We start from the raw sequence: 27,197 nt of genomic DNA on the forward strand, positions 1-27,197 counted from the left end.
ATGGACATATGTCTATTTTCATCAGGAAGAATAATTCCTAAGAGAAGCCCAAGAAGGGAAAAGGCAAAATTTTCCTGGAGATTTTAACTTTGTGCTATCTTTTGCAAAGGCAAATATACTCTAGCACTGTGCATCCCTACTCTCTTACTCTATATGAAACATCATTTTTCTTAAAAGTGAGCTAACAGCATAAGCTTTGAGGAAAACAAACCCGAATTTGTATTCTGGTTCTTCCTCTTAATAGCTGGCATGTGACTTAACCATCTGGGCCTCCATTTGGCCATCAGACATACCGTAAAAATAGCTCATTCACAAGGTGGTTGTCAGGCTAAAGTACAACAAGGTTGGCCAAGGAGTTAGCACAGTTCCTGACACACAGTGTATGTTTAATAAATAGTATTTATTATTATCATTTCTATTTCTTAAAAAGGTTTGAAATCTGTCCTGGTCTGAAACAAGATTTTCCTCCTCTCCTGCAATGATATCTCATGGCAGGAGTGTGTTCCTCCATCATTATGGAGTTGACTTTTGCAGAAGGAAGGTAACACAGAGATAAGTATATACAGAGACACCTAAACTGTGAACTTACCTGGATCCCAACAAGGCTTATGATATGAGGGCTGCAGGCACTTGTCTTTTACATATTCAAATTCTCAAGGAAAAGAAATGGAAGGAAGTGAAAACTCTATAGAGATTTGGCAAAATTCCTTGTGTTTTGCTAAAAGTCACTTCCATTCTGACATGCATTGTCATCATCTAGAGGGAATACTAACAGTGATAAGGATGATGAAATTTGCAAGAATCAGATCACCATGACCCATGCTACTAGGTCAGGAGGTTAGCAGTTGATTTTTTTTTTTTTTTTTTTTTTTGCTGTGCTGGGGATCGAACCCAGGGCCTTGTGCTTGCAAGGCAAGCACTCTACCGACTGAGCTATCTTCCCAGCCCCAGAGGTTAGCAGTTGAGAGGCCAGATGCCTTTCCTAAGTGCCTTCTGTATGAAAGCCCCCCAATGACACCATGCATCTCAGACCTTTGATAAAAGTGAACAGACCCGAAAGGCAGGTATTATTGTCTACATGTACAGTGGAGGAAATTGGCTTGGAACCCAGTTATTGCCAGTGATAAAGTGCACTAAGTGTTGGATCTGGAGACAAACATTATTTTTTTCTGATATTACTGCTCCAACTCTTTTAGTTTTCACATCCTAACATATTTACTTAATATCTATCTTTTGCTATAAAATTTATAAATCACATTCTATGCCAAAGTCACCAGCTCTATTTAATCTATTTTGGATAGTAACACAGAAAGATGAAGTTTACCTGTCAGCAGGCCCTCCAGGACGAACACATGTTATCACAACTGGGCGAGATTTATTCCTATCATCATGGGCTCCCCCTAGCAAAGAAAAGGAATACAGCTTTAAAATACGTTCATCGTTGCCATTAAAAAAACCTCACTTACAAAATGCCAGCTGAGAAACTGCAGTACATTTGTTGATGTAGGAAGGAAAACTTGCAAAACTTGCCTTGTCACATATAATAATGACCTTAAAGGTCTTACTCATTTTATGGAATGTGTGCAATCAATGGAAATCGAACTCTCCTACCTTCAGGCCACAGCATTACTCTTCTTTCTATGGGTACAAGTTCTATTGTTTAGAGAATCAAAATTTAAGAATCGGTCACTTATATTAATTAGAAACGTAAGTCGGTTCACCACCTAAAAGCTTATTTTAACAGCCAAAGTACTATTCCAGCAGGTTTTGAAGAAATTCTCAGCACTAAATGGACATGCTCCTTCTGTAATAACAGTCCCATTTCCTGATTTTCCTGGTATTCTCCCTTGATCTCAAACTAATTCAAATTCCATCTATGCGAAAATGTCTCAACAGTAATGCTAATATTTACCCACTTGTCCCTTTTCATTCTGATTAACCAATGATTCTTAAGGGATGGATGGTGGCCACCTGTTGAGCTGGGAAAACCTTCTAGAGATGGACCTCAAACGGATTCAAAAGTGTAAGTCCTTCTTTGATTCACATTGAGAAATTAAACAAAATTCTGTGAACTTTTATTTTTGACCAATGTATTAACAAAGTTATTAAAGTCTACAAAAATACTGTGCTTATCAACTAAAATTGTTTATTATCACTAAAATCAGAATAATACCAAGCAGTCTAATGTTCACACAAATCTAGGCAATATTTAATTATTCTTTTTTTTTTTTTTTTTTTGGTCATGGGGATTGAACTCATGGGCATTTGACCAATGGGCCACATCCCCAGCCTTATTTTGAATTTTATTTAGAGACAGGGTCTCAATGAGTTGCTTGGTGCCTCTCTATTGCTGAGGCTAGCTTTGAACTAGCAATCTTCCTGTCTCAGCTCCAGAGCAACTGGAATTACAGGCATGCACCTTCATTTAATGACTGTTACCCATGTACCAGCCAATATTGTAGGCTCATGTTATAAAACTCCTGTGCAATACATACAGATATATGAAATTCCTGAAAATTGTGGAAAGGACATTCTGGTAACATTAGTCATTTGTTTTCTTCAGGTGGTCATAGAATTCAATTACTTCTATTCTTCTTTCTTTCTTTCTTTCTTTTTTTTTTTATTGAGATGCTGGGGATTGAACCTAGGGCCTTGTGCTTGTGAGGAAAGCACTCTACCAACTGAGCTATATCCCCAGCCCTTGTATTCTTATTTCTTAATGATAAATTGCTATTGGTTTGGCTCGTTCATTGGCAATTTGATTTGTTACTGATTAGCGACCCAGTAACTAGTGACGTACACTTGCACCACCAGTATTTTTTGCTTCATCCTTTCAATAATAAGATTTGTATGCATGTGATTCAAGAACACTTCCTTTCCACACCTATGTTGAAAAAACAGATGACACACATGGGCACTTTGTCAGCTTGTGTCTTAAATTCACTGGACTGTAATTCCCTGTAGAAAGAGATCTTGTCTTAGGACTCCATGTACTGATACCTATGCTAACATTGATGCACACTTAGAAAATATTTGCTTGATTGATTTGCTAACCGATTGGTCCATATCGGGACCTAACATTTAAAGTTCTGCACTTAAGACAAGTATATACAAGCAAACATATTTCTTTTCATTTTTGATGCATGTATATTTATTGAGATGCTTAGTGTTAATTTGTTTTAATAATTTTGATAGATTTTTATTTTTTACTCTGGTGAAGTATAGAATGTTATAGGTAAAAACAGAAAAAAAATCAAGAAATGTATAATGTTGGGACTGGAGTTGTGGCTCAGTGGTACAGCACTTGCCTGGCATGTATGAAGCCCTGGGTTTGATTCTCAGCACCGCATATAAATAAATAAAATAAACATCGAAAACTGAAATTTAAAAAGAAATGTATAATGTTAAAAAATTCCTGATGCTTATATAGTTCCCTATTGAACCTCATTGTCACATGAGGAATTGAGAGTTGTTAATATAAACATAGTATTATAGAGATGAAATTGCTAATGATAAAAACAAAATAATAAAATCCAGACTCATAGCTCAGATTCAATAATTTTATAGACAAGTTAGAGTCAATTGAAATCTTTATTATCAATGCCATCCCATAATAAGATGAGTTGAGCTGATGCACACAGGTATTCAAGGGATTAGATAATCTTAAATCCGTTTTTAAAAAGCTACAATAACAAAATGTATTTCAAGAGGAATTAATTTAGACAAAGTTGGTTAATCCTTACATATTCAATCAAGTCAAGCCAACTCATCAACATTTTGGATTCAGTAATATAGAAAAGGGAAAGGCAAAAGACCTGCTGAAAAGTGACAGATAAGTAGCATGACTGTGTATTGACAAGGTTTACACGCACTGGCTGTTTGTTCTGTTAGTGGACCAAAAATAATGCTGATCATTTGGATTCCACTTTAGTTCCCATTGTTTTATTTATTTAAGGAAGAGTAGGTTCAAATATCACAAAGTAACTTTCAACATGAAAACATCAGTTTTTTGAGAACGACTTTCCTGTTCGCTTCTAATATATCATGCCACATTCTCCAAGAATTTCCAATGGTTCTAATCACCACATACCTCGTATTACAAAACCAAAGGTGTTGCCTTCTTTATGTAATGTGACTTCCACTGTTCGGAAAATAACACTTGATCCTTGTACAGCTGCATATAGGAAAGAGAGGGAAATATGTTTTTAAATATAATAATATTTCCAAATTTTTCAGTCTGGCATAAAATATGATATATTCCTCTTGCAAATATTTTCATTTTGAGTAATAAAAATCAACAATTCCCAAAAATGTTAGAAAAAGTAATTATAATGACATTCAAATACCATAAAAGAGTTACTATCCAAGAAGAACCAAAATCATAGCTCTTTCTCTTCCCGTGTAGATGATTTCTGCACAGAGTAACAGTTACATTGCTTGAACTCTATTGAGACAGTCTTCAACAAGTAGAACTGTTTCCGTTTTGTGAAATGCAAAAACAATGATTTTTGCAAAATTAATGAAATACTTTCTTCAATTATTTTTAAGTTAAATTTGTTGGTAAGATGAAAGTAGAGATGTCTTTAGAATTATTAACATACACATTTTACTTTTTACCTAGGTTGCTAGCCAATCAGGAAAGCACTTGTTTTTATTTTTGTGACTGGTTACAGAGGGAAAAAATATTACTCTCAGACTGCTATCAATAGATGTGAGTGATGCAAACAGATGTTCTGATATATAAATAGCTATTAAATGAAGACATCAGTGACCCAAGTGAAACTTGGAGAACAAAACAAGACTAAGTACATTCGAAATATTACTACTAAGAAAATAAAGATCTACTTAATTTTACTTGATATCACCATGCTTATATTGTTTGCCTGTTGGTTGCTTTCATTTCACAAAATGAAACTGCAGTGCCGAGCTGAGATCTCTAGTCATGTTACACACACGTGTGAGGATGCAAGTTATGTGAAGGCACAGTACTAAGATATCCTGTAGGACTACTTTTAGGAAACTAGTGAGTAATTGTGGTAGTATATTGCACTTTTGCTGCCTTTAGAAAACAAAACTTCACAAATTAATATTTTTTTCATTATGAATATAGGAGTATTTTTATGCATGGAGACAGAATATCCTGTGATATGTAAAAATGGATGGTTTTAGACTTTAAAAATCTGTACACTGGTATCTAATACCATATTCATTGTAAATAACACATTTACATTGTTACTAGATCCTAAAGGATTTGCTTATTACAAAAAACTATCAACAACAGACAGTCCCTGACTTGTGATGATTTCCTTACGGTGTTTTAAATTTAATGACAGCAGCAAAAGTGTATCTATACAATCACTCTGCTTTTCACATTCAGGGAAGTATTCAAGAAAGTACTGAGAACTTCATCACTTTATGATAAAATTGGCTTTGTGTTCCAATTTTGCCCAATGGAAGCTAAGCTTGTCAGAGGTAGAGTAGGCTAAATAATACAATTTGACAGGATAGGTGCATTAAAAGTAGTTTCATCTTTTGACATTTTCAACTTAGCAATGGGTTTATTGGGATATAAACTCATCATAAGTCAGGGAGCATCTATATATAGACAGAATTTAAAGGTATCTCTAAAAAATACTTTCCTTGCCATTTATAGAAATAGCTAATATTTTAATTAAGCATTAGTTATAATTATTTTTAATTATCAGAAAATCTTAAGCCTCAAAGGAATACTGTAGAAATGTTTATGAAAAGTACACATTTAAATTTACAAAACTGCACATTAACAGGCTAGGACATAAAGTGCAAAAATAACTTGGATCTGCTGAAAAACAACATAAACCTGCAGCTGAACAAATGTTTTGGTATACTGCTGATTTAATTAAATGTCATATTCTTGCTACCAGGGGAATTATGGTTTATTCCAATCAACTAGGAACAGTACAAACAACTGAGAGAGTTGAGGTATAGTTTTAATTAAATGAAAAACAAAATTGGGTTCAAACCAAAATTTTTTTTTTTTTTTAATTTCCATGACCCAACAAGCCACTTGAAGAAATTGGTTAAGAACATGTTTTTGTTCACCTGGTAAGTGAGAAAAGCAAAGGATATGGGAGAAATAGCCAATAGCATCTACTCTGTGCCCAGACATCTGCAAGATGGTTTGCAAATATTATTTTATTTAATCATTAAATCATCTTTCAATTATGTACAACCAAATCCTAATTCTGGACCACCTGTCCTTGTTGACTGGATGTCTGATCTGGGAATGCAAAGTACTGGAATTTTAACATTGCTTTAGTTAAATCTTGATGACCACAATATCTTACAATCAAATCTGAAGTCACTATAACGACTTTTGGGATTATCTACAGCTTTAGATTATCTACACTATCTACACTATTGCTCTCCATCATTTACAATGATAAGTGTGGATGCTCACTGCATTTTATCATAATTAATGAAACAGATTTGATCTTCACAGTTTTGGTTTACATAACAGGCTATTGGTAATTGATTCAGTTTTATGCCTAGAACCAGGTGTCTCATATTGGTCACTTGAACTTTACTCATTACTTTGCATATGTGCATGAGTATTCAAAGATGCAATTAAGGTCTTACCCAAAGAATCAGAGGGCCAGGTAAAGACTAATTTCACAATGTTAAACTGCTCTTCACTATTTTGGTATCACTTGTTCGATATGTGAACACGCACATGCTTCTATATAGTTCTTTTACTTTGGTAGATGAGATCATTCCAACCTATGTACTCCTTCTCTGCCTCCCCAACTCAACAGGAGATAAGGGATTGTATACTTCACTACTTCATTATGTTACCCTTGCTCATGGTTCTTACTTGCACCACTGCGAGGTTAAGAGATGCTAGTAGAGGCTAGAAATGTGCTCATGTGGCCAGGCTTGTCCTCTTTTTCCCACTGCCACAGGAAGAGCTTTCCTGAGAAGTGGTGCTCTCTTATGCTTAATCCCAGAATGAACCTCATGAAGGAAACCTTGAACTACAACCCCTTTCTGCTCTCTATCGCCACCACCACCATCATCGATCTGCTGTCCATCAATATTAGAATTGTCCAGTGACATGTTTTAACACCTTTAGCTGAATTAAGAAAAGACTCCTTTTCATAAAAAGCTAGTCTGACTCAGTCAATGGTTTAACCATGAGGAGTGCCTCTGCCAATCAGATTATGTTATAGACATTGCTAATAAATAAGTAAATCTGTAGCTCCAAGGTTTAAATGGAAACAGTATGTAAATAAGCAACTTGCTAGAAATTACACTCTTTCCAACTATGTAAGCTTATGATAAAGAATTCTAGGTGTTAACTAAAAATGGATGAGAATTATTTAATATTTCAAAGTTCTGTAGGGGTTATGTGACATAAAGTTTGAAGGCACTACCCTAGTCTGACTTTTAATGCATAATTATCTGAGAAACTGCTGGGTCATATTCGCCTGAAATACAGTTTCAAAGCATCATATAATTTGAAAGTTAAAAAGAAATATAAAACTCATGTAGACCAATCATTTTATTTTTGTAAAGAAACTGAATCTCAGAAAAGATAAGTGGCTTGCCCAAGGTCAAACTTTCCTCTATCAAGATCATCGACGCACACATCCTTTCTCCAGCTCTTTCTAAGCTCTGGGGTTGGCTGAACCTCAAATTGCTGTGATCTGCAGAGAGTTACTGGCTTTGGCTTTGGCCTTGGGCAGCTTATCTCTCGGCGTCAGTTCTCCTCCCAGGGCCTCAGCTGTGGTGGTCTGTTTTGCTCTAGCAGTCTTAGCTAAGTAGAGTGGAGGCTTGCTAATCCCTCCGACCTTTCTGAACTCAAAGATCTTATTAATTTCTCCAAACATAATAAAAAGAGACACAGATCATCCTCAGAGAATAGACCTCTTCTATCTGATTTCTAGCATAAAAATTCACATTTTTGTGTTCAAAAATTCCTTTTTTTCCCATCAGTTTTATTATGTGAGGCAGATAAAGCTGGTATAATCACTGGGTTATGACAGGCTTTTATTCCAATACATTTCTGACATCCATCCTTTCTTCTTTAACTCTACGGATGCAATACTGATTTAGGAGATCACCTCTCCTTTGGAAAACTATAGAAGACTTCAGGCTTATAGCTTCTGGTCTACACTTCAGTTGGCCTCCAAATTGATAAACCTAAAAGTCCCAATCTAATGAGGCAGTTTTAAAGACCTTTAATGACTCCTCACGGCCCTCTTGATGCCATCCAACTTTCAGCAATGTGGTGTAAAAGGCTCTCTTTGTTTGTCTCCTGTTGACTTCTCTGACCTCTTCCCTATCCCTGGCCTCTCTGCTATTCCCTTTGTGCTCTAACAAATCCAATCTGTTCATGGTTTACCCTGCACACTGGGCTATATTGTCTCACCCGCTTGCTGCACCTCTGCATGGAATGCTGTTCCTTTTTCAACTTGACTTGTACTGTTTCCTTTCAGTCTTTCCCCAGATACCCAGCTCAGAATCACCCAAAATACTGGGCCATCTCCACTATGGGTCATGCCCTGAAAGCTATACTAACAGCGCCTTTAGGAAGAGGTAATGGTTGAGTGATATTTATATACCCAATGTGATGCAAATTCATATTCAAGTAGCATTGGCTCTAGATATCTGGCTCTCTTAACTCCTCAGCAATGATGTGAGATGGTGATTTCCAAGCACACTGACTGTCCTAACATTCAAGATAACAAGGAGGGAGAATGGAAGGGAGGAAAATGGGATCATGGGGAACTAAAATGGAGTAAATCAAATTCTGTGCATGTATAATTTTGTTAAAATGAACCCAATGACTGTGTATGACTATAATATTGTAATAAATAAAGAAGAGAAAAACCACAGTACTTTTCAGTGAAAGAATAATAATAACTAATAATAATGATGATGGTTAATATTATTAATTCCTTACCAAAGTGTGTGATAATAGTCTAAATAATGATTATGTGATGATAGCCTGTGTTCCTTAACAAACATCCTACAAGAATCAAAGCCACTTAACAGGTATGAAACCTAAGACTTAGAGAACTTAAATCACACATCCAGAGTTCACAAAGCTAGAAGTGGACAAGGCAGACATTTAATTAGTAAACCAGTCCATACCTTCACACTCTATTTTACTATCTTACTCTTGCTTAAAGTGAAAAAAATCTAGCAATATTTTTTTAACATAAACAAATTGATTTTGTGATAAAATGAGTACTGTTACATTTTATATTAAGAATAGGTACTTGTGACTGACTGTGTACATATTCCAAGTGCTCTTAATTCGGTCCCCAAGCTTCAAACATCATTTCTACTTCCATCATGCTCAATTCACATTTCCAGTCCAGATCTTACACCCCAATTCCAAACCTTATCTGCAACTCTTTTCTTGACATTTCCTTGTGCATATAAAATACACATCTCAAATATCAAACAATGACCTCCTGATCTTCCCCCAGGTCATCTCTTCCCACATTCTTCCCCACCCCAGTTAAATGGCAACTCCATCCTTCCAGTTGCTCAGACTCAAAACCTTGGGGCTACCCTTGACTCTTTCATTTCTGCACAGCCCACCTTAAGGCCATTAGGAAGTCTGTTGGCTCTGTCTTCAAGACTGATTTAGAATCTGACTGCTTCTCACCATCTCCATTCACCATTACTCCACTGGATCAGTACAATAGCCTCAGCTTCTGTTCTTGCCCTATATCTGAAGTCTATTCTCAACACAGCAGTCAGAAAGAGCCTTCAAAAACAAATCAGATCGTGTTTTTCTCTGTTCAAATCATACTGTGGCTTCCTGCATCATGTGGAGAAAAACTGAAGGTCTTTCCAGTAGTCTCTGAGGACACCTCCCACCTTACATTTTTAATCTCATCTCTTAATCCTCTTCCTGAGTATTCTGCTCCAGCAACACTACCTTTCTTTATGTTTCTAGAATCACCCAGGCATATTCCTGCCTTTTGGTCTTGGCACTAGCTGTTCCTTTTTCCTGGAACTCTCTTCCTCCAGAAATTGATATGGCCACTCCCCTCCCCTCCCTCAAGTCATGAACAAATGTCATCTTCTCAGTGGCTGTTCCTTGACCATCAAATTTAAAATTGTAATTCCACCCCAATTCCATGACCCCTAATCACTTTCTTGCTCTGATTTCATAGCACTCATGACCCATACTATATAATTTACTTATTTATTATGTCTTTGTTTTATTATCTGTCTTCCCCTGCTATAATTGACATTATATTCCACCGATGTACCCCAAGCTCCTAGAGTGTAGCAGTGGCTGGAATATAAATCATTACTGAAAATGAATTATTACCAACTCCTAATATTTAATCTGTGTTCTCACCAGTAGGAGAGAGCAAAGAGATTTCAAGGATAGCAACCTGTGAATAACTAATAATCAGAGAGGTGGTTCTAAAATAGCACAGCTTAAATGCAGAGCAGCAGTAATACATAGCACAGGGTACACCTTAAATGAATAAGCACATGGGCTTTGAAATCTGGCAGCCTGGGTTCAAACATGGACTTTGCAGACTAGGATTACTAATTTGGGAAAGATTCGTAGACCTCTGTAAAGTGAGCAAAAGAGCAATAATGACTACCTTGCAGTGTTGATTGATTGATCTACTATTTATTAAAAACTTTTATAGCACCAAACACTGTTCTGAGTGTTTTATAAATATTAACTTAGTTACTTCTCTAGAGTAACTAAGAAATTAATATTGTCCCCATTTTAAGGATGTGGAAACTGAGACATAAAAAGTTTAAGTAACTTTCTTAAAGTAAGTCTTTTGTAAAAGGGTAAGTTGGGATTTGAACTTGATTATTAGATAAATTAAAGTTCACCTCTGTTGTTGACACTGTTTCTGGTGAGGATTATGTAAATCAATGTGAGTCAACTTTCTTATGATTTCAGCCTTTAGTAAGTGTTCAAAATGTGTTAGCTGCTCTTGTTATTACCATTATTATTATTTGATAATAATGGGATCTGAGGTTATTTTTGTTTCGGACATAAACATATCTATACAAGAGTCAATATAAAACATGCTAAACATGCTTTCCCTAAATCTAAGTGCAAAACCTAGTACTTAATGAACAGAATATATTTATGTATATAACCGTTTATTTTTTATTATTTATTTTTTAAAAATTTTTTATAGACTGCATTTTGATTCATTGTACACAAAGGGGTACATCATTTCGTTTCTATGGTTATATTGTTTATTAAAATAGCTTGAGTGGCAAAAGTGTACACAGACCACATCACCTTAAAAGAACATGGACCCTAGGTAATTTCATTGTTACTTATTCTCTTTTTAGTTTTTCCAGATGAGGCTATATATTTTTCAAATCAAAAACTTAAAAAATATCAAGACATTCTGCATTGACCTTGCTGTAATGAGACATTGGTGACAAAAGGGAACAACAGAAGCCAGGCGTGTTAGGAAGCCATGTGGTACCGTTATTCTGCCCCAGATTGTGATTACTCACACACAGGTGGAAGCTCATACTCCACTTCAAGAACCACTCTCTCCCCGACATTCTTCAGCAAGCTGATGATCTCATCATGGCGGAATTTGGCCAGGTTGATCCCGTTCACAGCTTTGATGTAGTCACCCACATCCAGCTGGTCACTTCTGCAAAATAGACAGTGTTAATTCAGCGGGCCCATCCTCTCCCCAGGCCAGGCTGGATCCATTTTCCACTTTCCCCTCACGAATAAGCAAGTTTAGAAGGTGGCATAGAGAAGTCCCTACTGCCCAGGATGTGACTGGCCCCTGAGGAAAGGAGCATAGCACAGTGTCAGTGGGTTCTGTCTTCTCAGCTGTCTGTCACACTTTAGAAGATCTTCTCCGGGTATGTTGCTATTTTATGATTTTCCTCTAACCTTTTCCATTTTTAAAAGCACCATAAAACAGTTTTATTTATTTAATTTTTTAGTTGCTCAGCCCCTTAAGGGCTAGTTCTCTGGGAATGGATCCAGATCCCAGATACTTCCGTTTTTTTTCTTTTTTAGTCTCTCTCATTTTTGCTGCCTGCCTTTTGGACATTTCACAGGTTACAATAGCTTCACTACGGAGTTTGTCCAGGGCCCAAGAAAGTCTCTTAAAGTCTGAAGGAGAAGGGTTAAGGTCTCCTGTTCTGTCAGCCTCTCCGATGCATGACGCCTTTGCATGAGGGAGCAATCAGCTAGATTGAGCTTATAAACTACATATGTGGGTTGATTATCAAAAGTAGTCACTATTTCAGATGACACTTTATGAGACAAGAACTCCAAACTTTAACTTGGAATTAAGTGGACAAGAACATTGGTGTCCAGGATTTAAGGACCATTGATCTCACTTTTAATAAAGCTCTATAATCCCATGTCCTCTTGCTGAGGTAAATTTAAATGTGTCTGTAAAGCAAGCCCACCCTGGCCCAGTAGTTAAGACATTCTGCCTTTGGCAATGCTAGAGTAATTTGCAGTTCATTGGAAGAAGGGCAAAGTGAGATCTTCTCCTCTAAGCCTTCTGCCCTTTGGAAACTGTCCTTTTATCTTAGTGGAAAGGGCAATCTCGCAAGGAGAAAAAGTAGAAAAGCAAAACTTTTACTTGGAAATGGGGCGCTGGGCCTCCAACTCTTCTTGGCTAGCCCTTTCCTCCTGTGGCAGTTTCCCTGGACATATCACATGGGTCATCTGCTTCACATTAATTGAGAAAATCTGTGTCTCGTTCCCACTGCAGCTCGTCTGTTGTTTGGTGGCACATCTAGGTCTGGATCCATATACGCATGTTAAAATTAAAACTTTATGAGAGGCTGGCTGCTCCTGAGATGACACAAGAAATCTCCCTAGTGACTTCAGCATGGGCCAGAAAAGCCACGGGCAGGCCCAGGGAGCAGCTTCTGAACAAGCCCTGCTGAGCTTCTGCAGGGACGCGCTGCCTGACAGATGGCAACTGTCATTTATTTATTAGTGACCTTTTCTGATAGAGCTTTAATTTTTGAATTAATTACACCCCACGTCCCTTTCCCACATCTCCCTCCCGAGGCAGGTACCTAGCAGCAATTCCTCCCTGCCGCAGGTTGGACACTCTTGGCTTGCCATCCTTATCAATTCCTCCGGACACTGTCAGACCCAGGGTGGTGCCTTCCTTCTTCATCAGTTCGACAACGGTGGAGCCCTTGAATTCCTCTGTAAAATAAAAGCGTTTGTCCTGTTAAATGAGAGCAGGGCCACAGATGTTGTTTCATGATTAGGTGACTTCTCCCCAGAAACTCTTTTTCACGTTTTCTTCTATGAGAAAAGATATTCATGGTCTCCTTCCATTCTAAGCTGCAGAGTGTCTTGTAAAGAGCTATACACAGATAATACCAAGGCAGGTATTCCAGGAGGGTTTATTCACCTGGCACCTGTGGGGTGGTTTGCTCTAGGTTGGCAATAAATAGACTTATGTACCAATGATGATATTTACCCTGTTTCCTACTATTCCCTAGTGACTTTCTCTGAATTCTGTCCTTGTAACTCCAAAAAGGACAACTGAAAGTTGTCAGATAAGAAGTTAGAACAGGATTTTAAATAATAACATGAATGCATATTGTGCAGACTCCTAGTTCCTGGTATATTTCAGTTTAGGAAGCCAAGAAGACAGGACAAGATAGTTCACCACAGGTTCAAGAAAAATATTATCAACTACCCTTTTTTTGTCTTTCAAAAACAAAGTACCAAATGGCTTAAGCAACAACTGATATTATTTCCTGCTGGACTTCCTCCCTCAGTAGGGCAAGGCAGTATTGGTTCTCAGAATTTCTGGGTAACCTCTGTCAATTGATCAATATGCAACATGATTTTAAACTCTCACAGATCTTGTGGGAATAATGTCTATACACCAAGAGGGAACTCAAATCTTTTCATTTTTCACAAAACAGAAGGTAAGAAAATGTTAAGAATATTTTTCCTTTCAGAAATAAAAATGAGGTCAATATTCACCTGTCCAGAAGCTAATTATGATAAATAGTGCTTTAGACTCCTGTGATATTACTCTTCTCTTTCCTACTTGCACTCTTTCTGGGTACAAATGGGGAAGCTAGGTGCTTTTCCATCTTCTCCAGAATCAAAGGCCTGCTTTGACCCTCAATTTCAGGGTTATGAACTTCTGAAATATCAAAGACACCCATTAAAATGCAAGAACAGGCTTGCTTTTTCAAAGTCAGATTAAAAAATAAAGATTGTCCTTTTCTTAATTACATGTAACAGTTCATTATAATCTTAAAAATCTCTATGCATGCTTATCATCAACGTTTAAAAATTGTTGCTGCTGGTATATAATCCAATGAAAAATTCAAATCAGGGAAAGAAAGAAATCTCTCATCTAGCCTAGTGAGAAGAACGGAGTGCTTGGGGGAAGGAAGCAAGGGTCATCAGGTCACTAACTTCCTCAGAGCCACAGAGAATGTCACTCCCGGCAGGGCAGTCAAAGTTTCCAGGCACTGTGATACTTGAGTCCCAGCCCACCGTCGCTGGAAGCCTGCTTGACCCTTCAGTCTCACAGCCCTACGGGTATGAGCTGACACTGCCCTTCAATGCAGAAGCGGAGAGAGAGGCTGTGAATGCTTATGATGTCAGCTTCATGCATTACATTTTATATGAGAGACCAAATAAGGATTGAAATTCAAGAACCAAAATTCTGGGCAAGGGCATTAAAATTCAGGTTATTTTATGTCACTGACCTGAAGAATTTGTAACCATGTCCATTGTTGTGCACTTCACCCTTGTCTCCTTAGAACAAAACAAAACAGCCCCTCACATGCACCATAGAAACCCACATGGGCCCAGTTGATATTTGAAGAGATGAACTTAACAAATAACCTCTACAAATTCTGTTGGTAGGAGGCAATGCCTAAATTTTAAATAAAGTTACTAGAAAAAGGCATACTCATACATTGCTGGTGGGGTTGCAAATTGGTGCAGCCACTTTGGAAAGCAGTGTGGAGATTCCTCAGAAAACTTGGAATGGACCCACCATTTGACCCAGCTATCCCACTCCTTGGCCTATACCCAGAGCACTTAAAATCAGCATACTACAGTGATGTAGCCACATCAATGTTCATAGCAGCTCAATTCACAATAGCTGGATTATGGAACCAACCTAGATGCCCTTGGATAAATGAATGGGTAAAGAAATTGTGGTATTTATACACAGTGGAGTATTATTTAGCCACAAAGAAGAATAAAATCATGGCATCTGCAGTAAATGGATGGAGTTGGAGAATATCATGCTAAGTGCAATAAGCCAATCCCAAAAAATCAAAGGCCGAATGATTTCTCTGATAAGTGGATGATGATACATAATGGGGATGGTAAGGCAAGAATGGAGGAAGGATGGATTGTGTAGAGGAAAATGAGGGGTGGGGAGGGGGTAGGGGGAAGGAAGATAATAGAGTGAGACAAACATCATTACCCTATGTACATGTATGATCACACAAACAGTGTGACTCTACTTCGTGTACAATCAGAGAAATCGAAGTTGTACCCCATTTGTGTACAATGAATCAAAATAATAATAATAATAATAATGATAATAAGTTTTTTAAAAAAGTAACAAAGATGACAGGAAAAAATGGTGGGTGACTATTCTCACCACGGAGCTGTGAAGTGCCTAGCAATTTTGGCCAAGAAAGAATTCTCTGCATCTTCTTGAATTATGCAGAGTAATCCTGTATATTTAAACTTTGATGATGGGACTTTCTTTTCTTTATGTGTGTGTGTGTGTGACCAGAGATTGAACCTAGGGGAGCTTAACCACTGAATCACATTCCCAGCCCTTTTTATTTTTTATTTTGAGACAGGGTCTCACTAAGCTGCTTAGGACTTTGTAAGTTGCTGAGGCTGGTCTTGAACTTGCCATCCTCCTGCCTCAGCCTCCTGAGCTTCTGGGATTACAGGTTTGTGCCACGGTACCCAGTTATAGATCCTTCTTGAAGCATGGGAAGCATAGTGTTTTTAAGTGCTGAACCAGAAATTCATAAAGAAACAACTATGAAACATAATACCAGGCATGTGAGAAGTAAGTTTCCATTCATAAAAAATTTTGTCCCTACTCAGGTTTTCAAGAATATACTTCTTGCATAAAATGGAATACCATCACATGGGTTTGGAAGAAGTCTCAGGGAGAAAGAGGACAGTGCAGTTTTGTCTTGAAGGAACTCAAGTCCTTCCCAGGTTTCTGGCTGCATCTTAAAAATCTAGAAAAACTCAATGACTATTTTAATTTATTCTCTAAACATATAAATCCATTGATCTGGCTACCCTTTAAACTGGAAATAGTCAACTATCCTCTCATTTAAAAATATTTCAAACCTTTTCCTAAGAGCAGTTTTAATAACAAGAAAGAAAATATTTATATCCCTGTTATTGGAGTAATTTGTGCATTCAATAACTTAACTGAATGCCTACTATGACCCAATCAATGAAACTCAAAGATGAAAAAAAATGAAGGCCCTTATTATCCTCTGGATGCTCAGCCTAGTCACAGAGGCAGAGTCGTAGGCCACTGTTCCACAGGTGGATTGTGAGGAAGGTAGGCACAGAGGAGACAGTCCTTGAAACAATGTAAAACAAAGGATGGGGTTCCAAATGCAACATCTATTTCACAGTTTTGTCTTCTGACCAATCTGTTGTAATTATTGATCAGGTTTAGCTGAGCAGAGCAGACCCAAGAAGGGATATAAATTAGGTAATAACTCAGGAGTAAATATACAATATTGTTGCAAGGAAATGCACTGAATCATAAGAATGTTGACAGCCAATAAGTATCTTTAGTCCCAAAGGAATTGACTAAACCTGTTATAGGTATTTTCAAAGGGGGTGGGAGAGAAGAAGAAGTTGGAAAGGGAGGAACCTGCTTCTGGAGTTTGCGTTCAGCTAACCTGCATTCTCTGCACAAGTAATCAATCATTTGATGTCTTTTTTGGTGTTTAATGTTTGCATAATGATCTAATGGCAAAGAGAAATGAAGACAGATGCATTCATTTGCATGAGTTCACTTATATATCAAGGCTTAGTGAATCAACACTGCAGTAAAACAGGGGAACTTGGGCAAGTCAATATGTACTGACAATTTCTTTCTTTTGTGATTTAAATTGCAAATATTCCTCCCCAAATGAAGAGGACCAAAGAGCAAACATTACAGTTTCTCCAAATTAGCAAGCAGCACAGAGAACAGATGATGCCTGAATGGCAAGGAATAACATGGTTCTGGATTTGACGTTTTCCTTAATCACCATATTTAATTATCTTAGAGAAGAAATTACAGGTTTATATCTGTACCACTGCTTACTCACATCACCAACAAGATCCCACTGATAGAATGGGATTAGTTGTTTGTTGTTTCTCTCTTAAGTTACTGAACTCTAGAAAATTTTAAGAAAAACAATGACACTTGGCAAAAGCAAATAATTATGTAAAATTTTTATACACAAATAAAAAAATTTAATAATACAGCATTTTACAAAATTAATATGCATGCAGTAATACATATGTAGCCTTTATATAGCCAAACAACAGTCAGCTAGAAGTCAACGTAGAAAGAGAAGAACCGCCACCCAACACCTGCTTCAATAGCCAAAAAGTCAAATCTCAGGAAAAATTCATGAGAATGTGCTAGAGCTATAGGAAGAAAACTTTAAAAGAGTTGTGAGGGATATAAGGTCAAAATAAATGGAAAGTGGGGCACAGTGGCACATACCTGTAATCCTAGCGGTTTGGGAGGCTGAGGCAGGAGGATCATGAGTTTGAAGTCAGCCTCAGCAACTTAGTGAGGCCTAAGCAACTCAGAGAGATCCTGTCTCTAAATAAAATACAAAAAAGGGCTGGGGACTCTGGCTTAGTGGTTAAGCTCCCTGGGTTCAATCCCCGTACTAAAAACAGACCTAAAGAGAAACCCAAAATAAATGTAAAGGCAACCCATTCCGTCATTCAATAAAGACTGAGTGTTATCCATGTTCCAAGCAGTATTCTAAGCACTGAAGATAAAGCCCAAAGAAAAAATGGACAAAACTCTGGCCATCTAGGAACTAATATTCCAGTGATAGCATAACCCAACATAAAGCATGTGTCAATTCTCCCTAAATTAGTCTATAAAGTTAACGATATCAATAAAAGTACCAATATGATGTTTCTGGTACAAGATACATTTTACATTATCGCAAAAAAAAAAAAAAAAAATAGAACATACATCCTTGCAAAGATTCTGTGAAAAACTGGGTTGCCAATATACACTAGCTCACTGTTTAATACTGCTGTGAAAGAGTGGGGAGAGCCAGCCATGACACCTCTCTGAAAGAGGTAATGGAATTGTGATTGGATGTCACACTACCAATCATGTCTCCCTGAGAGGCTGTAAAGAGAAGCAGACTTGCAGACACAGAGGACGGGGGTGGGGAGGCTGGCAAAGCCCTCAGCGTCTAGATGCTTCCCCAAATTAGTAAGAGTCTACATTTACTCAGATATGTAGGAAAATAAAACAAACCAACGAACAAACAAAAAGAGAAAGAAAAGTGTCACAGGCACATGGCGTTCTGGACCCACATCAGACCACCTTATGTTTTGTAACACCTCTTTGCATAGAAAAAAATGTACGGCACCCTATGTAGCTTAATAATCGCATTTTGTTCTGTGAAACCCTTGGTGCCTGGAATCTTCTGCCTCATTGCTTATTTTAAGAAAGTATTATCACAGAAAAGGGGAGTTACCCCTAATTTTTGATGAGCACCCGACATTCAGGAACTACATGTACAAAGTGGATATTAGCAACACGAGTTGAAAGAGGAGAAACAGACACAAACTATGATGATGACAGAGTGCAAGGCAATTCAAGAGTAAAAGAAGGGCTGGGAGGTGTGTCCTGCAAGGCCCCTGCTCAGCCTGGGCCAGCAGGATTCTGGATCCTTCAGGGGAGCAGAACAGGACAGCATCAGGCAGGCAAAGGAGAGAAGGAAGGTGTTAAAGCAGAGCAGCAACAAAAGGCAGGGAATTCTATGGTTCTGGGAAAGGCAAATCCATTAGTTCCACCTGTAATTCCTCAATGCTGGCTGCAAGTGGCAATCCCCTGGACAGCTTTTAAAATGCTGATGCCCAGGACCACCCCAGTCCAATAGAATCCGAATATCTGCTTATGGGATTTTTTATATTAAGTTTTAAAGACATTTTAAATTTTGAGATAATTGTAGATTTTCATAGATCCCTTGTGCCCTTGACCTTGTTTTCCCCAATGGTAACATAGTGCAAAACTGTAATACATTCATCTGTTGAAGGGCATCTAGGTTGGTTCCACAATCTATCTATTGTGATTTGAGCTGCTATAAACATTGATGTGGCTGCGTTACTGTAGTACGCTGATTTTAAGTCCTTTGGGTATAAACTGAGGAGTGGAATAACTGGGTCAAAAGGTGGATCCATTCCAAGTTGTTTGAGGATTCTCCACACTGCTTTCCAAAGTGGCTGCTCCAATTTGCAACTCCACCAGCAATGTAAAAGTGTGCTTTTTTCCCCCACATTCATGCCAACATCTATTATTGTTTGTGTTCTTGATAATAGTCATTCTAATGGAGTAAGATGAAATCTTAGAGTTGTTTTAATTTGCATTTCTCTAATTACTAGAGATGTTGAATGGATAAAGAAACTGTGGTATATGTACATAATGGAATATTATTCAGCCATAAAGAAGAATAATATGGTATTTGCAGATAAATGGATGGAACTGGAGAATATCATGCTAAGCGAAATAAGTCAATCCCCAAAAACCAAAGGCTGAATGTTTTTCCCTGATAAGTGGATGATGACATATAATGGGGATGGGGAGGTGGGGGGTGAGAGAATAATGGAAGAACTTTAGATTACATAGAGGGAAATGAGAGGAGGGGTATGAAAGATGGTGGACTGAGACAGACATCATTACCCTATGTATATGTATGATTACATGAATGGTGTGAATCTACATTGTGCACAACCATAGAAATGAAAAGATGTACCCCATTTGTGTACAATGAATCAAAATGCAGTCTGTAAAACAAAACAAAAAACTGTAATACAATATCACATCTGGCACATTAACATGGATGAAGTCAAGACACAGACCATTTTCCTCACCTCAAGCATCCTATTACTCTTTTATAGGGACGGCCGCATGCCTCCTATTTTTATCCTTTTCTTAACTCTGGAAACTCCTAACCTAGTATCTGTTATCAAAATTTTGCCATTTTGAAATGTCGAATAAATGGAATTAGACACAGTGAAATCTTCAGGGTTGATTTTCTATGCTTAGCCTCATTCTCTAGTGATTTGTCCAAGTTCTTGCTTGTAGCAATGGTTCTCTCCTTTTTAATGCTGAGTGGTATTCCATGGCACAGATATGCCAGAGTTTGTTTGAGCACACACTTATTGAAGGACATCTTGACTATTTCCAGTTTTTTGGCTATTATGACTAAAGCTGCTATAAATATTCATTTACAGGTTTCATGTGAACATAAATATTCATTTCTCTAGAATAAACACCCACGAGCATAATTTGTGGGTCATATGGTAGTTGCATATTTAAGTTTTCTAATGAACTGCCAAAATGTTTTCCAAAGTAGCTGTACTGTTTTCATTCTTACCAGTGTAAGTCACTGAGTTTGTCTGCAGCCTAAAAATTATTTGGTGTTGTCACTATTTTATTTTAACCCTTCTGATATGTGTTTAGTGATATTCTAGTTTTAATTTTTGAGTAATTTTTGGTGTCTATTTATTTGCCACCTGTATAACCTCTTTGGTAGAATGTCTCTTCATACCTTTTCCCAACTTCCTGATTAGATTGTTTGCTTTCAGAATGTTGAGTTTTGAGAATTGCTTATAAGTAACAGATACTAGTTGAATACATGGTTTGCAGATATTTTCTCCCAGTCTGCAGACTTTCTTTTCAAGCTTTTAGAAAGGTCTTCGATAGAGACTCCATTTTAAATTTTGATAAAGTCCAATTGATTGATTTTTCCTTTTATGGATCATGCTTTTATCAAGTCTAGCAATTCTTTTGCTAAGCCTTCAATCCTCAAACTTTCTCCACTGTTTTCCCTACAGTTGGTAAATATTTCCTGCAATTCCTATAATATTATGATGCACATTTAAGTCTATGGTTCATTTTGATCATACAAAGTATGAGACTTTGGTCAAGATTCTTCTCTTTCTCCTTCCTCTTTTTTGCTTATACGTGTCTAATTGCTCTGGCAACGTTCACTGAATAGGCTATTTTCATCTACTAAGTTGCTTTCATATCTTGTTAAAAACTAGTTGGAGCCGGGTGCTGTGGGGGTACACCTGTAATCCCAGAGGCTCTGGAGTTTGAGGCAAGTTCCAGGCCAGGCTTAGTTACTTGGTGAGGCCCCAAGCAACTTAGTGAGATCCTGTCTAAAAATAAAAAATAAAAAAGGACTGGAGATGTGGCTCTGTGGTAAATCGCTCCTGGGTTTGATCCCTACTAACTCCTCCCTCCAAAAAATCCAGTTGAGCATATTTCCATGGGTCTTTTTCTGGGTTGTCTCTGTGTTTGTTCCTTCATTAATGCCACACAGTATTTATTACTGTAACTAAATAATGTCTTGAAATTGGGCAGAACAATTCTTCTCACTTTATGCATGCTTTTAAAAATTATTCCTTTGCCTGTCCATATAATTTTTAAAATAATCTCTTCTATAGTTACCAAAAATGTTTGTTGAGATTTTGGTAGAATTTGTGTTAAACTTATTTACCAACTTGGAAAGAATTTACATCTTCATTCTATTGAGTCTTCTAGTTCATAAAAGATGGTGTCTCTCTCCAACTATTTAGATTTGATTCTTTGATTTCCTTCATCAGCATTTTTTCTTTTAGTTTACAGCATACAAATTTTGTATGTTTCATTAGTTTTAAATCTAAGTATTTTATTTTGGGGGGAAAATTGTAAGTGGCATTTTATTATTAATTTCAAGGTACACATATTCATTGCTAGTGTACAGATATATGATTTTTTTTATATTTATCTTATATTCTGGGGCATTGCAGAACTCAGATTTGTTCTCGAAGGTTTTTTTTTTAATAAATTCATCAGAGTTGTCTATGAAGATAAGCATTTCATATGCAAGTAGGACCAGTTTTATTTCTTCTTTTCCAATCCATATGCCTTTTATTGACCTTTCTTTGCTAAATGTGCTAACTGGATTCCCAGCACTATGTTGATTAAGAGTGGTGAGAATGGACATCCTTAGTTTTTTCCAGTCTTAGGGGGAAATTTCTCATCATTATTATGCTAGCTGTAGTTTTTTTTCCCTGTATACACTCTTAATCAAATTGAGAATGTTCCCCTCTATTTCTACTTTTCTGAGAGTGTTTCTCATAAATGTGTTTGAATTTTGTCAATTTTTTGCATTGGTTGATATGACCATGTGATTTTTCTTTATCTTGATAATATGGTTTTTTATATTGAGTGATTTTTGTAATATTGAATTAAACTTGCATCCCTAAAATAAACCCCAGTTGGTCATTTGATGTAATATTATTATATGTTGTTGAATTCTATTTGGTAATATTGTATTAAGAATTTTTCATTTATATTCATGAGTGGTATTGCTTGTAGTGTTCTCCTTTGTATTGTCTTCTTTGGTTTTGGTATCATGGTAGCAATATTAGTTTCCTAAAATGAACTGGGAAATGCATTTCTTCTTCTGTTTTCTAAAAGAAGTTGCGTAGAATTGTTTTTAATTTTTTTTTCAATATTTGGTGGAATTTTCCAGTGAAGCCATGTTGGCCTGGAGATTTTTTTGGGAGTTTTAAAATTGCAAATTCAATTTCCTTCATAGTTACAGGGCTATTTAAATTATCTACTTGGTATTGGGTGTTGTAATTCGTGTTTTTAAAAACAGATCCATTTTGATTAGATCAAAGTCTTTATAGTTGGGGTTTGTTTTGTTGTTTGCTTTGCTTTGTTTTGTTTTTGCTTTTTTAAAGTTCTAACATGTAGCCAAGATGGAGACACTAATTTAGGGTTTGGTGAATGAGGAGAGATTGGCAGAAAAGAGACTGGAAAGCAAACAGAGACTAGACCATGAAATATCCAAGAGAAGTGCTCTGATTTGAGTTTGACAAAAGGTTAGCCTCTGGCCTGTTGTTAGTGTGAAGCAATGGTTTGGCAATGGAGACATGAAGTGTTGGGGAGAAACATTCCAGCTGGCTCAAAGAGAACTGTTAAAAAGCCACTGAAGTGATATAATGTATTAAGTTATACAAGGTTGTATTAGCAAATCCAAAAATAAACAATAGCCCACATACAACAGGAGCTTATATTTCTGCTCATAATCCACATCCAAGGTGTGTGTTTCTGATCAGCAGTTAGCTTCTTCCATGTTGAGTTATGGTTCTGTGCTCTTTTCTATTTTGTGTCCCTGCTATTCCTTATAACTTTGGTTCCCAAACTGTGCATAGATAGAGGTACCTTAAGTTTCATGGTGAAGTCACAGGTCCACTATGGGTCATTTTGTATTTTTGAGGGAAACACAGCCATACTTTATATCTGTTGGACACAACAGTATCTCCTACCTTGAGGGAGTTCAGTTCAATATTTGATCATACTACACTGTTTTTTTGATGTCCTATCTTTCCAAAGCTGGTTTCTGGTTATTGCTATGATAAAAATCAAGTTCCCTGTGAAAATCAATGTGAAACAAGAAGTGAGGTTGTTGATGCTTAATCTGATTTGTGGGTTTGAGAAGCTGTACAATGCCCAACACACACACATATACAGTTACTAGGCACTTGTGGCTACTTAAGAATGAAATAAACATATTTTATACTTTCTACTTATGTTTCTTTTCAAATGGTAAATAAGTTGTTTGGATAAAATATGCACAATGTTGTTTTGGATTCAACTACTTTATAAATTGAACTATTGTATTTCATTTGGCTGAGGGGTGCTGTAAAAACTGTGCTGAGCCACCAGGGTTCTGTGAACAGAGAAAGTTTGGGAACTTCTGCACTAGGAACACATCCTATCTGTGTTCAGCAGAGGGGAGGGGAAAGAGGCTCTGGTAGAACTCATTACTGACTTGCATATGTACTCAAGGGTATGGCTTATTCCATGTTCACCCCTAAATTCAAAGGAGGCTGAGGTTTAGAGCCTAGACAGGTTCCCAGGCTATGAGGTAGGGTGGATTTGGGGGATAGATGGCTGCCGAAGTCATACATAGGGAATGCGTGAGAGACTGAAATACCCCACTAGTTATGTGGGTAGCTTGGATTCCAGATATGTTAATGAAGAGGAATTCCCTTGAGTTAGAAACCAAATAGGAAATGGGGAGGAGCAAGGAAGAGGAGGGTCAAGAAGACCTCAGGTTTCCCAATTTGATTGGTGGGTGTTGATGTCCATCACTGAGAAAGTGAAGCTAGAAAACAAAGGAAGTTTGTAGAGTTGTGAATAATTGGAACAGAAGCAAATATGCAGCATAATATTGTATAAGAGAAACTCAATGAGATTTAAATACCAGGGGGTAAGTTCCAAAGTGGTAAGACCCTCACTCCATAGCTACACCATAAAAAGAGAAAACGTGTTAAATCAACAGTGAGAAGCATGTTCAGCAAAACAGGTACTGGTAAGGCTCCTTACTCTTTGAAGTGCATACATCAAGTGCATACATTTTTAAAGATACTATGAACAGCAAAACAGAAATACCATCGATGAAAACTCCCTATGGCAAGTCACAAATTTTGAAATGCTGATGTCAGAGATAGCATTTTGTTCTCTGCTGTGTCCCCAGGGTCTGGAATGGTGCCTGGGACACTTGCAGGTGCATCCTAGTAACTGCTGAAGGCATGAGCACATCAGTCCTGACACAGGGCATTGTGTCAGGGCAGTGAGCAGTGGTTTGTGACAAATAGAATTATGGCTGCATGTTGCAGAAACAGAATGATAACGGAGCAGAGTCTGAGCAGGAGCAGAGTTATCTCCTATGCTTGCTTGGTTGATCATTTTAACCGATGCCATGGCAAGGGAGATGGGGCTCACATCAGAACACAAGAGTTACATCTGCGTACTACTTTTGGAAAGAATATTATTGCTCACACTACAGTTTTATCCGTATATTACTTTTAGTGGTACCACTAGGAAGTTTATCCCTCTCAGGAAATAAACAGATGCTTTTTCCAATACTCATTTCAAACTCCTCCTAATATCCCCTGGTTCAGCAAAGCTGCAGGGATCAAAGCTGGGTTTCTGTGATAAATGGCATTTTCAGTCTCTGTTCTTGCCACAGACTAACAGAGAAAGGTCTTCTGGCACTTTCCACTGCTGTGTCACGACATGAGGGATGTACCAGAATTGTCCTCATCCCCTGGGAACATGAGCGTAAATTAGATTAGTGGCAGGGATGTACAGTGTATAAATATTACCCAGCACAAATATTCATGTGAAATAAAATTATGATCAGAATTTATCTCAGGCTGTGAAGGGGAAGTCTGGATTAATATCTATATGTTTCTTCTTGGAGCATCTCAAAAGACAGGAAATCTACAAACATGCAGTGCCAAATATAAAAATCTGTGACTCCTAAAGTATGTGACATTTAGATTAGGTTTTAAAATGTATTATTCTAGAAAATTTTTATTGTTTCCTTTTATTTATACATAACATTAGAATTCATTTTGACATAATTAAAAAACATGGAATATAATTTGTGATTAGATCAGACTTTAAGAGAATACATAGATGTGGTCTCTCTTATTGGTACAACTGATTCAGATATCAAATATCTCCTAAACCATTCAGTGAAAAAAATTGTTTTTTAAAATATGAAAAGTAGAATCATTTTGATCTTCTATTTTTCAAAATCAGTTATTTGTCAAAATCTGCTGTTAGGTGTTACAATTGATTAACAAGTTATTTAATCTTTCTGGTTCTTAGTTCCCTTACCTCTAAAATGAGGATAACAATAGTTTCTACGCTCAAGGGTATTTTGAAGACTGACATATTTCTTGTAAAAAACTCACAGTAGTACCTGTCACATAGTGTTTATGTTAGCCATGGCATTACTGTCATTAATTTTTTTGGAAGATATAAGTATGCAGATTCTCAATCTTCTGTATTTTGACTGTTATTAACATAAGTCAAAATAATTAGCAGTGATATTTAACTGTTGATGGGATCACAGACTATTTGGAGAATGTAATGAAAACTGTGGACCCTTGTCCCAGAAAAGTTTTGTATATGATTTCAGGGAAATTCATTCTTAAGTAGGGAGTCCTCTGGAGTCCATTTAAGGACTCTATAGTAATAGCACCCAAATCCATTGGTCATATATTCCCACAAATCAGTTAGTAATCTAAATGAAACTATGATTCAAGTTATTAAGAGATAGAAAGTGGCTCACCTTGGTGAAACCTTCTTTCTTCCAGAGCATGACTGGCCAAGTGATGTACAGTCATAAGACTCCATAATCAGAAAGAGCATCAGACAGGAGATCTAGAAATGGTGCCTGCTTCTAGAGTCCCAAGCAGTTTTCCTTTGGGAAAACATATGATCTGTGATTTTTACTTGTAAGTAGTTGTAGCTGCATTTTTAAGTTGTTGACATGATTAAAAATTGGATTCTTTAAGTTAACTTAAGCATATTGTCCCAGCTTACTAACAGATTATTTTTGATCTTCAGCGTTCCTTTTCAGAAGTTAACTACAATCTCCTCATAGTTAATCATGGGCTGTTTTGTTCCAAAAACATTTTTGAGTACCTATAATTGCCAGACCTATATTAGGAACTGGCATTTCAAAGATAAATGGCCACAGTTTCTACTTTTCTGTGGGTCATAATCTAAATACCTAAAAGACAAATGTCTATACCAATAACTTCAATGAAGTCCATGACAAGACCTGGGAGACTGAGAGCTCTACCTGCGGTCCTGGGAAATCTCCTGTAGACTATAGATGTATATTTAGAGGTTTAAGTTCTTCTTTAGATGAAAGTAGGAAATTTATTTGCAATATTACTATTATTTCTAAATAATAGTAAGAGAAATTAAAGTACTAAAAATTGCTCAGTAAGTTAATAAATTTATAATAATTAGTAAATTAATAAAATATTATTGGGGGAATTAATTTATTTTGCACTATTTTGATCCATATCTGATGTTGAATAATTATTTGGATAT

At 36.9% G+C, this 27,197-nt stretch overlaps 1 protein-coding gene across 8 annotated transcripts in view; it reads right to left on the minus strand.

Annotated features, from left to right (window-relative positions):
• Nucleotides 1-27,197, minus strand: part of Grip1 (glutamate receptor interacting protein 1) — a 379,314-nt gene that overhangs the window by 135,332 nt on the left and 216,785 nt on the right. For all 8 annotated transcript variants that reach the window (XM_047550564.1, XM_047550567.1, XM_047550566.1 and 5 more), the window contains exons 3-6: nucleotides 13,057-13,192; nucleotides 11,509-11,654; nucleotides 4,091-4,174; nucleotides 1,325-1,400 (exon numbers count right to left, since the gene is read on the minus strand). In XM_047550564.1, coding sequence (XP_047406520.1) covers nucleotides 1,325-1,400; nucleotides 4,091-4,174; nucleotides 11,509-11,654; nucleotides 13,057-13,192 — 442 coding nt within the window. The remainder of the gene's footprint in view (nucleotides 1-1,324; nucleotides 1,401-4,090; nucleotides 4,175-11,508; nucleotides 11,655-13,056; nucleotides 13,193-27,197) is intronic.

Source organism: Sciurus carolinensis, chromosome 4, assembly GCF_902686445.1.
Source record: "Sciurus carolinensis chromosome 4, mSciCar1.2, whole genome shotgun sequence".
In the NCBI taxonomy this organism is placed as follows: Eukaryota; Metazoa; Chordata; class Mammalia; order Rodentia; family Sciuridae; genus Sciurus; species Sciurus carolinensis.